Raw genomic sequence first — 13486 nt, forward strand, 5'->3', positions numbered from 1 at the left:
ACAATTGGAACCAGACTTTCAAAAGAGCGCTGCTACTTGTCAAGCACCTAAATAAAAGACTCAGCACCCAGCCCCTCCCGTTGAGACACTCTGGGCCAGATTTTCAAAATGGCTCAGTGCACTGACTGCTGCACGTTTTGGAAACCTGGCCACTTAATTTTGGTGCTGTAATGGCAGCTGAGCTCTTTTGAACATCTGGCCTGTAGATGCTGATTCTGAAATATCTGGTGAATGGCAGTGTTCAGATTGGAAGGGTGGGGTGTGGCAGAGTAGTGGTGGAGTCTAGAGAAGTGATTTGATGATGGATGGGGGGTATCAGCAAAGCTCAGGTTTCGTATTCTCTGTCCCGATGGGAATCCTCCGAGAGTATTTGCTACCCATTAATAATTCAGACCAAACTGCCTCCAGAATAAAGAAAAGAGGGTGAAATCTAATCTGAAGCAGTAGCCAAGTGGTGATTTGATCCCAGGATGTGGGTAAAATTTACAATGTGCTCCACCTAGGAAGAACTGGAATCCATAACCAAAAGAAATGACTTTATAAATATGGGTGGCCATGAATAAATATGGTGGCGCAGCTGGGAACATCACTTACACTTACTTCCCATTTGCTTTGTAGCTTTTCTTGGTCTCCTCTTGTGTGGTAGTCTGGGAAACCAATGAGAATTTAGCAATCCTAGAAGGATGGACAGTATTTAGTAGAAAGTGTTGTCAGGAAGCATGGAGAGTAGTATCAATGCCTTGTGGGTGAGAGGCATTTAATGGGGCTCAGGTGATTTCTGAGGAGAGCGTGCCTATATTTGCTTTGTTTTCTCTCTCTTTTTCAGAAGTGGAACAGATTGAAGCAATAGCGAAGTTTGACTACATTGGCCGGTCCCTGCGAGAGCTGTCCTTTAAGAAAGGAGCCTCGCTTCTCTTATACCATCGTGCATCGGAGGACTGGTGGGAAGGGCGCCATAACGGTGTGGATGGTCTCATACCACATCAGTACATAGTTGTACAAGACATGTGAGTGGGCAGTTCAAGTGGGGCAAGAATGTCAAAATTGTGTCTACAGTTAGGCTTCTACAGCCTTGTTTAGCCACCTAAATGAGTGGCCTGATTTTTCAAAAGTGCTGTGCATCTCACTGAGAGCTTGTGGGCTGCCTGCACGTCTCTGATTTCCAAAAGCCGGGATTTAAGCTGTTTGTGAAAGAAACAAAGTCCTGTTGACTTCAGTGTGAGCCATTGGGTCTGCACACACTCTTGAAAATCTGCTAATTTATTTAAATGTCTAAAATATGGGCGTAGGTGATGCAGGTGAGCGGGTGTCAAGCTTATACAGATGGTGAAACAGAGGTAAAGGGGTCTAGTGTTGGAGCCAGAATTAGATCTCAGGAATTCCTGGCTCCTGGTCCTGTGCTCTAACCATTAATTCAGGCCTCTTAAGCAAGAAAATTGTAATCTTCACTCACTGGATGAACTGTAGTAGGTTTTTTTTCTCCCCTTAATTTGCATTGGGAGTTTGGTGCAAAATTTTCAGAAACATATCATTCCCATTTTTAAAAATGATTCTGGCATTTAGGGAGCCCAAGTCTCATTGAAAGTCAATGAGCCAGTCCTAAGTGCCCAAGTCACTTTTGAAAATGGGACTTGGGAGGCTCATAAGTCATTTGGCAACTTTTTAAAATGTCCTTTTATTTGTTTTAAGAATTCTCCCCATCTTTGATTGCAAATAAATTTTCTCTTCTTACCTTTGTTCTTTGCTTGAGTGGCAATTATTAATCTACTGCATGTCTCTTTCAGCATTGTATTATTGAATACATACATGAAAGAGCTGAGCCAGCAATATAGGCAGACAATTTCTGACATACACTGTTGCATTATTTTGCATCCAGTAATTCTTTGAATAATAAATTAGAGCACTTTTTTTTCATTAGGTGAACTGTTAACCAGACAGTTTTGGGGGCTAAGTTATCTGCACAGCATAATAAATACAAATCAGGATATGTAACTGTGTACGTGATGGAGCTGACTTTTACAATTAAATCTGCTCCCAGCATAGATATGCTCTGTGGGGTCTGCAATGGGATGAAGCCTCAAAAAAATCCTGGTTAATATCTACAGCATTTTTGTCCATCAACTGACATTTATATTTTGCTGTAAAGACTGAAACAAATCTGCATGTGGACAACCTTTGCAGGGCATTTCCTCTCCAAAAAATAAGATGGGCAGGATTTGCAAGGATGGGCTCTTTGGGGCCTTTCTCAGAAACTTGGGGCTCAGTCCTGGCCGGTGCTGGGTTCCTTTTGTAATGTGACTGCAGTGGCAGTTGAAGATTCTCAGCACTTTGGAGCATCGGGCCCTAGGGGACAGCCAGGGTGCTTATTTCTCCCAGGAGTGATTGGCAGTCCCTCAGGTGCACAGGCCTTTCTGCAACTTATACAGCCTTTATCACGCTTTTTTGTTTTAATCTGACACCCTCCCACTCCCCTACTTTCAAGTGATGATTAAACGTTAAACTAAAAACAGTCCAGTTCTCAACCTTGTTCCAGCCCCTTTGCACCACTCCTGTCAGATTCTCTGAGCTGGAAATTCCCCTGGTGCACAGGTGTTACCTGCACAGCATAGAGCAGGTGCAGGCAGTCTTTTGCCAGCCCCTCCTTGGATACCCTGACACAGGGATATGTCAGAAGCAAGAGGATGCGTTCGTGCTCCAGTTATTGAGACCACAAAGTGGCTATAAGCATCTGAGAAAAAGCCACAATGACTGTTCTAACTTGCATTGGAGGTGGGCTCTGGATACAGGAAGTGTTTAGATGACACAGTAGTTAAAGTGCTAGCAGCCATTGTACAGTAGAACAGTGGAACTGGGTGGGAAATTTTAGGGAAGAAGTTAATGCAGACACTGCAGCCATATTACATACAGAGCTCCCCTGGTGGCAGAGGAAACAAAAGAACATTTGTGGTTTGCCTGTCCCCAAGCCCGTTGAAGTCTTTCCACCAGCTTAATGGACTTTAGATCAGGCCATAAATGGTCAGTGACTGTCAGATATTTCAGAGGGACACAGAACATCCAGAAACCTTGTCCCAAGCTCCAAGTTTTAGCCTTCCACTGCACCCTCAGCTGCTGATGGCCAAAGATGTGAAAGACCTGGGGCCTCTGCTCATGTCACGTTACCATCTGAGCCTTTCAGGAAAGCACACATCTGAGGGTTTGGGTTTCTTACCATGAAGCGCTTTTCTGCCCACCAGAGCAATTAGGCTGCCTGTCCGCTGCCCAACACTGCTATCTAGTTTCATAAGTAACTAGCATGAAGATATTTTTTTGTCTCCTTGCCAAGTTTCTAGCTGGTCACGTGTACCTTTCTCCTGACTGGCTCAGATGCTGCTGCTTGTTCAAGAATACAACAGCACCTACATAATTAGTAAAGCTCCAAGAGGTTTGAAACACATCAGTCATTGGCTCCATAAAAGAACAAAGTTAAGCAGTCCGGACTCAGTTAGATCCTCGGCAGGTATAACTTGGCACTGCACCATTGACTTGTATCTTTGAGGCTTACACTGCATCTAGATGGCCATTAATCCAAGGATCCAAGCACCCCTCACAAACACGCACTCATTAGGTCTCACCATGCCCCTGTGGAATAGGTACTGTACCTAGGATTGCATTATAAACAGGTAAATTGAAGCACGAGGAGGTTTGTAGAGATAAATCTGAGCCACAAAGCTTAGAGTCAAACTTTCCCTAATTTCAGGGGAGTTTGGCTCTTGGGATCGGGTTCATCTCACTGTTAATTTTGGATCTGGTTTGAGGGTTTCAGGCCAAGATTTCGGCTGGGGCCACTTCTAGTTTAGGGACTTGCCCCAGGTGACACAATGAATCAGTGGCAGAACCAAGACTAGGACTCATGAGTTGTGATTCTCAGCCTCCTTTTTTTCCACTAGACCCCACTCTCCTTGTTGGCTGCTAATGAATGTTATTTTTCCCCCTGGTTCGAGTGGATGCATTAGGATTCCAAAGGTATGAAAATGCTAAGAGGCCACACTCTTCTTTCATGTGTGAGGCACTCGGTTATCTGCCTGCCTGATACAGACTTTAATTTTTCATAGGGATGATGCATTCTCCGACAGTTTGAGTCAGAAGGCAGACAGCGAGGCAAGCAGTGGACCCTTGCTGGATGATAAAGCTTCATCAAAGAATGACATCCAGTCTCCGACAGATCATATTCCAGACTATGGATTTGGGGGAGTAATGGGCCGGTAGGGCAATCGATCCACTTTGGTATGAAAGCACGGGTGGCCTTGTACTGTGAAAGACAAATTGATTGTGACACACCATTTAGGGCAGGATAATTAGAATGTCACGATTCAGTGAGAACCAGAGAACAACTTGTACCATTTATGCCATATTTAAACTAGAAGGGAGCCAAATAGATCCATCAATTCAAACAGCCTCCAAAATATTATGATTGCCACTTCTTGGCACTCTCCAAAATTTGTAGGACCCCTGTTGGCTGGGTTTTCTGATGGTGAAAGATCTGTGTTTTGACTAGATGTGGGCTTTCAGAGCTCATCCACTGGGGATTTCACAGCATGCAATAAAATCTGAAATGCCAGATAATGATCTAATTCAGTTGCCTTTCAATGAATTCTTTGCAGAGTAAGGTTGAGATCCGATGGCGCAGCCATCCCTCGTCGTCGGAGTGGAGGGGACACTCATAGCCCCCCAAGAGGGATAGGTCCTGGTATAGACACCCCTCCTCGAGCAGCAGCATGTCCTAGCAGCCCCCACAAAATACCACTAAACAGAGGCAGGATTGAGAGCCCTGAAAAGCGCAGAATGGCCACGTTTGGCAGCGCTGGCAGCATCAATTATCCAGACAGGAAGGCCTTGTCAGATGGCCACCCACTGAGATCGACCTGTGGGTCTACTCGGCACAGTAGTCTTGGAGATCAGAAATCTCTGGAAGCAGAAGCACTTGCGGAGGTAAGAGGGCTGTGAGATGGCTCTGTGCTGTGGAGACTGGAGATACAGTACAGAGTACCTTCCATCTCAAAGCCCTTTACGATTACCTAGAGGAATCTCTTCATCAACCACTGAATTGCAGCCACCTGTGGGATGAAATGTGGTTGTTCATGGACGGGACAGGAAGTAAAGAGGAATACTGTCTCTATTTAGAACTTCAGGGGGGATTTAAAGAGACAGAACGTAGTTACCCCAATAAGAATTTGGTTGAGATCCCTGCTAACATCCCTGCTTTTGAAAAACACACCTTAGGTTTGTTAATAACCAGATGTGGCCAGGACCTCCCATTTTCTGTCTAATCCAAAAAGTGTTCTCTCCAGCGACACAGTGCCCCCAGCAGTATGTTACATGGTGGATTCAGTGTAGATTAATTGCTGCTTCCTAATTTACCAGCAACGCATCCTGAAGTACTCTTAATTTTTAACGGATGCCTCTCATCCAAGTACCAACCAGGCTATACGTAGCCCGGGAGACCTGTTGAAATCAGAAGCTAAGGTCCTTCAGCTGCAGACCCAACTCACAACACTGGCAACTCTACCTCCCAGAATTCATATCAGAGTCAGGGCACAAAATTGCAAGGTGTTTTGGGGTCTGTCGTGGGCCTCTGATACAAAGATACATAAAAGATCAGAGAGTGTTATTTGTAATCCAAACATCATAACAGAGGCCCTGATGCTGCCTTCCACTTCGTGTAGCTACTGACTCCTGTGGAAGTAGGCGTAACACTGTGCCATTCTCTACTGAGAGTAGAGAATCAGGAGTTTACCTCTGCTTTACACAGGTGTCAGTGATGGCACCCAGTGCAAGGCAGTGGAACGTCAGGCCCATTGTGCCTTTGGATTCGAGGAAGTTGGCATGCTGGGCAGTCTTTCAGAAGAATTGGCTGGACGGTGTGAGTGGGGGGAACATTTTCTTTCTCTGGATTCTGCCTCCTCCCTCTGTGCAGGTTAGTGGTTGGGCTGCCCAGAAAATTTTATGTAGCTGTTTGGCTTTGAGGTAGCAGTTCTTGAGCTTTTCACACCTCAGTCTCTTCTGTTACCTGATGCTGGCATGTTGTTCCTTTGTTGCTCATTGTTACTATGACACTCTTGCTACACCAAGCCTCAGTCATGTATCTGCTTTATTTTTAAAGGTATAGGCCAAATTTTTGTTCTCGATAATGGATTTGTTGTAAATACCATTATTCCAGACCTGCTTTTTCTCAGGAAAATAGGGACTCTCTTTGTATTCCAGGCAGCTGGTCCAGTTCACCATTCAAAGCAGTGAACCATGTAAAATGTTATTACCCGCGTATGCCAGGGAGAGCTCTTTGTTTGGTGCTTCACAAAGCACTACCATGAGAACTGGCCCTTTCCTACTTGAGCCTGTTATTCCCAATGTAGGAAGAAATGCCAGCGGCGAGAGCATTGGTGAGAAAGAAAGAACCTCTATAGCCTGCGGTAGCTTAAGTGAAAAGCAGAGCCTTTCACGTAAATGCTCTACAGTCTGACTCCGCTGTGCCTTGTGCCACCTTTGCATTCCCCAAAGCCCAGTTCAGCCCCTGGAGTAAGCTAGAGCAGCAGTTCAGGGCTGCTCTCTCCTACCAGCATTTTCCCACTGAGGTCACATCAGCATGTGCTGGTGTATTTTCAGCCTGGGAATATTTCTAGTTGTTTGTTTGCTGGTCCTGGCAAACTAAAAAGTCCAGTATATATAAAGAATTGTTACAGTCTCATTTCCTCTTCCACCACTGGATTTTCTTTTACTTCCTGCATTGCTGTTTGTTTGCACTGGGCAACCAATCTCCCTCTCAGTTTCATACTCTGCTTTTCATGCACTTGCTCATGATAGTGAGTTGCAAACACTGCAGAGGGGTGGGATATATCGCAACTAAGAACAGGCCAAAATATAAAATTGGTTTTCTGAGTCTTTTTTAAAATCTAGGCCAGATGCTCAACTGGTATAAATCAGTAATTCCAACAAAATCAATGGAGCAATGTCAGTTTACACCAGCTTAGGATCTGGCCCTGTGAAAATATTGCTAATTTTGTAAATCTTTTATATTTAACAAAACCTAGCTGCATCCTAACCTGGCTGATAGTGACCTTTTGACTCCCTCTTGTTGATGATAATACTTCAAATACTATCCAAAGATCACAAAACACTTTTTACAAACATTAGATAATTAAGACTTATCCTTTGCTGTATCTGCTTTTACAGATGCGTGGTATGTCTCCCATCAATGAAATGCAGCCACCTCTAGAGTAGAGCTTGGTAGCTGCTGAGAGACATAACAACACTGTATGATAACTTAGGTCAGAGAGTGGAGAACAATGTTGTATCAAACAAACTGCATAGGGGAGGTAGGCAAAAATTAATTCCTCCACCTGGAATTTCACTTGATTCTGAGAGTTAACTTTACATGGTATTATGGGGCGTTTAGGACTTGCTGCCTTTTGAAATCATTGTCAGAACTCCCATTGATGTCAAAGATGCAGGATTTCAAAGATGCATGGTGCCTACCTGTGGTCAGGACCTGGGTTTTACAACTCCTTTCAGAGCCAGCTCCTTCTTTAGAGGCCAGCTCATGAGAGGTAGTGAGCACCAGCAACTCATGTCAGTGCAGTTGCAGAAGCTGAGCAGTTCTCAGGATTTAAGGGCATATGGCCATAGGGAGGCAGAAAACAACTGCACTGATGCTGAGACGGGTAAAACTCCACTGGATGGCAGAATGAAGTGCAGGTAATGCTAAAATGCAGGGATGCTGATGACACTTTTGCTTATCGCATTGACAGGACATTGAGAAGACCATGAGCACTGCTCTGAATGAGCTGCGTGAACTCGAGAGACAGAACACTGTGAAGCAGGCCCCTGATGTTGTCCTTGATACCCTCGAGCCAATGAAGACTCCTCAGGGGGGCTCTGTCAGCTCAGAACCTGCCAGCCCACTTCACACCATCATGATCCGAGATCCTGATGCCGCCATGAGACGCAGCAGTAGCTCCACCACTGAAATGATGACTACTTTTAAACCGGCCCTCTCAGCCCGGCTTGTTGGGGCTCAGCTTAGGCCTCCACCCATGAGACCAGTCAGACCGGTGGTTCAACACCGATCAAGCAGTAGTAGCAGTTCAGGAATGGGCAGTCCTGCAGTGACGCCCACAGAGAAGATTTACCCCAATAGCTCCTCGGATAAATCAGGCACCATGTAGCTCTGCAGCAAGGAATTCTTAGTTGAGGGATGAAAAAAAGTCAATATCTGGATATTTTTTGGGTGGAAATCGCAACTCTGCAGTCTCGTTCGTTAAAAGGAAAAGATGGAAAAATTACTCCCTGAAGAAAACTTCAGTAGGGAAATCAGTGCGTAGGCCTCAGGCCTAACGATTCCATTATAGATACACACATCCACGCAGAAACATTTTACCAAGATTGCTGTAAAACTGTACGGCAGAATAAGATGGCTGTCCTGCGTATTGTCACTGGAGAATATACAGTCTGTGTAGAAGTATATATAAAGTGTACAAAGTTCAATACTTTTTTTTTCTTTTAGATTTACCTCAGAAACTTGCCCTGAAATTTCCCTCTAGAGTTGTTTGGTTGATTTTAATTTTTTTGAGAATACTTGTGTGTGCGCGTGCGTGTGTGGAGCAACTGAGCATCAAGCAATACAAGATCAATCCTGGAATTTCTATTCTGCAGTAGTTGGCGTTTAAAAAGAAGAGAAGACATGCTGTTTTTTGCTCAACTGTTGGCCTACAGAGAAGAAATTGAAATGCATCTAGTGATCGTTCTCAGCAAGCTGGGTGGATTTTTTTTTCTTTGCTTTCAGTCCTAAGATTTCTTCGTTTCACCTCCGAATCTTGCGGCTGTTACCTAGCCAGTAGGTTGTACAGAATATGATACGGCCAAATGAAACATTTTATTCCTTTAGTTCATATATATAGGGATAAAGTGTATAAATATCAACTCCACGACATAGCACAGTGTTAGGTGTATACAAAAAGAAACCACAAAACTTGGGTTGTTTTGAAGATTTCCAAACCAACAAGGACTAGTAAGAGACCTGTGGTAAAAAATAAACAAAGTATTGAAATGTTTCATTTCCCCTTCTCCCCTAGCCTTTTATTAACTGACATCTTAACAAATTGGGACTAAACAGGCAAGGAGGCTTTGAAAAGATAACATTCCTTTATTTAAAGTTGCACATCAGTACATGGGGGTCTTGATTCAGATTGTCTTCTTGCATGAAAAGCATGAGCCATATTTGACCATATCAGACGCATAACTGATCTGATGGGGTGATATTTTGCACTTTCTGTACTGTACTATATAATACAGAAGTTTGAGTTTATGCAAAAGAAGTTGATATTTTATTTTTCCTCTGAACATTTAACCTAGAGAAAAATATGCAGAAAGAACTAGGGGTTGCATGATACTTTTTGTCTGATAACTAAGTCTCTTCTCTAATTACTGAATACAAGACACTCCATGTTTCTTTATTCATTTTTGTTTTACTTCTTGACCAGCTTTTCATAGAGTTGACCTGTGGTTTAATTTTTTTTTTCCATACAGTCATGTCATCTGAACATGAAACAGATCTTGATGAGTCTCACTCAAACTCCGCACAGATGCTGTACTAGCATTTTTCACACCTTAATTCCTTTCCCTTAATCTGATTTCTGCTGCAGTAGCTGCTGTTGAGCAAAATAAGTGAACAAACTTTGCTGTCTTGTTGGGAGTTAAGATTAACATTCAGCTTCTTTCAGCATCCCATGGCATGTTTTTTAGGTTCTTTTGCTTTTCTATCCGACACCTCAGAGCCACCACCGAACGCAGAATCCTTCATGTCTCCAGATGAACAATCCAATATTTCTGTCAGAGAATGTACATATGGAAAAGACCAGTGGATCTTATCATGTTAGCACCTCTAGCCCTTTGAATCTTATCATGTTAGCACCTCTCATTTGGGAGTCCAATCCATAATTTACCCATGCACATAAAACAATTGGAAGCCCTATGATCTGTGCAAGGTAACATTTACTTGACTGGATATAGAAGAATCTTAACACAAATCCAATGGAACTGATTAGGTGTTCATTCTTATTCTGTGTCCAGTGCACAAGCATGTTTCACTTCCACATATCCTCTCCTCTTAACTGTCTCTTGCCTGTTCTAGTCTGTTATATATTGCTGTACTTGCTTAAATGCTGGAAAGTAACTGTTAAAATGTAAACTGTAAAAAGAATATAGGTTAAAATTAGATGAAAGTCAATGCCACTCACCAAATCTTTGCACTTAGTAGATAGCTCAATGAAAAAATAATAAAATAAGAACAAAACCACAAACCTAACCTTTCAGTGTACAGTGTGTGTGTGGGGGAAAAGTACTGTATGTAGTGATTCTGTTGTTCCTCAGTATAGTATCCCAAGAGGAAATGGTGTTTACGTACTTGTCTATTAACATTGTTGACATTTGTAATTACCACAATTACTTCATATTGATGATGATTTTTCATCACGATTTCCCCACCCCCTTTCCTAACCCTGAGGTCATTGCCTTTGTCATTATGGGCAGCAGATGTTCAAACGGTCTGTCAGTCTGTTCTAGTAATGAACCAGCAAATGTGCTTTGAGGGGAAGTGAAAAAGCCCCTATTTGGCACAATTGTTGTATAATCATTGCCAGTAATTTTTTCCACTTAGTTCCTGGAGAACACTCACTTTGGTAGTCTGACTTTTTTTATATATATATATTTTCAACAATGACTTAATAGCAAAACCATCTTTATTTCCCCCCCTCCCTTTAAAAGATATGGTACAAATTCCAGTGTCTTTTGCATTAAATTATTGCCTTTTATTTTTGCTTTTTTTAATGCTTGTTTTCTTATCTTTAAGTGCCTTTTGAGCACCAGAACAAATGCTTGGAATTAATGTACTTGGAGCTGTATACAGATCATGATTTCTTATGTACCGTTATGTTGTGCTGTGGGTGTATTGCTTTTCAAGTCCTTTAAAAAAAGACATTTTATTAAATTTAAAGAAAAAATTATGCCTTTTTAATATTGCAGTCAAATTGCAATTTGGGGCAACTACTGTAAATTAAAAAAACATGTATTTTTCTGTAGTTCAGCACAGCACAAAATTAAACCACTTGCGTTGTGCTGTACAAGCATCATAACTGGAACCTACTCATAGGTTTTGAGTAACTCAGTCTTGATTATTTTTACTTCTATAGACTGTAGCCTTCAATATGATCTCAGTTCTGCGCACTTAAGGGTACTGTGAAATTTACAGTTTACAAATTGGTCAAAGCAGCAGCTGGAAGTGCTCACCTGGAAGGATCATTTGATACACCCATTTGATTATAATATGGAGACATCAGCAGAGAGCCCAAGACTCTCTGATGGGCCAGGAAAGGGTGCTCTTTGAGAAGAAGTTGATTCTCTGCTGTGCAGAGCAAATTCAAGTGTCTCAAATCAGCTCTCTCAGTTGCTCTGAGTCTTTGCCTCCTCCACAAAATAACCTGCTTTTGCTCTATCAGAACTACTTCTGTTAACTCCCAGGAATAGGTAGTCACCAGTTAGCCATTCTTTTGGCCTGTCTCCCCAGTGGCTCAGTGAAGCGGTCTTTCTGTTGACCCATTGATGCATTTAACGGTGCCGACTTTAAAGCAATTGCACCCACACTGATATTAGTTCTGTATAGATGCTCCTAAGCGACCATTGTAATTGTGCCAGTCCCTTTAATGATAATGACAGTGCACTTTTCTTCCTTAGACTGAAGTATACCTGATAGATTCTTTTTGTAAATCCTGGACTGTATTATTTACTAGCAGTGTTGCAGTTTTCACAATATGTCAGTAGACCTCCTGATTCTGATCTGCTTCTGAGTGGCTGTTTTTTGTTCATGCCAGAAAACCTTAGAAACTGCCTTGTATAATGATTGTTGTCCCTCCTATGGATATTGTCTCTGTAATGTATGATAAAATGCCATTCGTTAGAATGTCTGATTGGATCCTCTGTCATGTATGCTGATGATGCCATGTAGATCAAGCCACTGGTTGGATGTGGACTCATCCTGTTGAATAAAACTGCTTAACTTTTCTCAAATATTAGTCATGATTTCAAAACACCTAGAATATAAACTCTGTGCTCAGGGAAATGACTATCCTCAGGGCATATATGCGTTACTAGGCATTTATTTGATACATTAGTAACAAACAACAACGATGTTACGTAGTGTCCAAAGACCTCAGTGAGGACTGGGCCCCTGTGCTGAGCACTGCACAAAACCCAAGATGAGCAATGAGTTTGAAATCTTTGAAGACAACCAACTTATAAAGCTGGGAGGGAAAACACAAAAATAAATACAACTTTTATGTACAAATATACTTTTTGCTTTTCATTTTCACCCTTCCTTTTCCGACCTGATGACAGGTTTCTTCATAGCAGAAGTAAGCCTTGAGAAGGGATTTAAAGGAGCAGAGGGTATTGTCTTGCTATGAATTGTGTGCACATGGTGTATATTAATTTACAGTATATTCATTATTACATTCAAGAGGCTCTGTCTCTTTAGGGGTATTGCTCTTGTTAGCCATTTGGTTCAGAATAACTGATAGCCCAGTACCATGTCTTCAGGTTTGATTGTATTACACTGAACCCGAACACTATTCGGGGTGGATTGAGCTCATGGACTAGGAATACAGAAGAGGGTTTGCTATCTCTATGGTAGGAAAATAAATGAGAGGCTGGGTGTGTGAATTGTTTGTGTTGCGAGGAGAAGGAAAGACTAGAACTGAAAACTGCTATCACTTTACTGTGTTTGGCAGCAAAGATGAGCCCAGCTGGCTAAATTAACTCAGAGTCCTACTGAGCAGGCAGATAGCGGCCAGTGTGTAAGCCAGGCGCTTGTACTGACGGAATGCCATCGCTGCAGTAGCATGGAACGTTGGCCAGGAATATTGTATCAAACTGCACTGTTATGAATACCGTTGAACAGGGCTGTTTGGGGCTAGACCTAAGTAATGGCTAATTAGCAATGAGCCACTGGTGACTGGCCAGTCATCAGTACAGGAACAGACTGGGAGACTGTCCCAGTCAGCACATGGGGCAACAATTAATTTTCTATTTATATTTAAAATTAAAGGTCTGTTCGTCCCAGATAGAATTCGACTGATGTCAGTGATTGAGGCCTAAAATGTTTAAAGTGGCATTTTTATCTGGCAAGACTAGCTGTTGAAAGAGATGAAACAGCCTCCTTTAGTCCATGGCATGTGGGTAAAATACAAAAAGAAGAAACGTTTGGGTCAAAATCTCAGCTGGTGTAAACTAGCATATCTCCACTGATATGAATGAAGCTCTGCTGATTCATATCAGCTGCGGATCTGTCCTAACTAAGCTATTGTGTGTACTTCTAAAATTGCATTTAACATTTGTTGTATCCAATATAAATGGCCTGGTTCTCCTCTCGCTTAGTTAGTGTAAGTCAGGAGTTCACTGTACT

General features: G+C 42.4%; 1 protein-coding gene across 2 annotated transcripts in view; it reads left to right on the forward strand.

The window, feature by feature from the left end:
• The window catches only part of SRGAP3 (SLIT-ROBO Rho GTPase activating protein 3), a 221875-nt gene extending 209782 nt beyond the window's left edge, over window positions 1-12093 (forward strand). For both annotated transcript variants that reach the window (XM_032784222.2, XM_032784223.2), the window contains exons 19-22: window positions 827-1007; window positions 4092-4241; window positions 4641-4968; window positions 7782-12093. In XM_032784222.2, the coding sequence (XP_032640113.1) occupies window positions 827-1007; window positions 4092-4241; window positions 4641-4968; window positions 7782-8198 (1076 nt within the window). In that variant the 3' untranslated portion in view covers window positions 8199-12093. The remainder of the gene's footprint in view (window positions 1-826; window positions 1008-4091; window positions 4242-4640; window positions 4969-7781) is intronic.
• The last annotated feature ends 1393 nt before the right edge of the window (window positions 12094-13486 follow it).

Source organism: Chelonoidis abingdonii, chromosome 17, assembly GCF_003597395.2.
Source record: "Chelonoidis abingdonii isolate Lonesome George chromosome 17, CheloAbing_2.0, whole genome shotgun sequence".
Taxonomy (NCBI): Eukaryota; Metazoa; Chordata; order Testudines; family Testudinidae; genus Chelonoidis; species Chelonoidis abingdonii.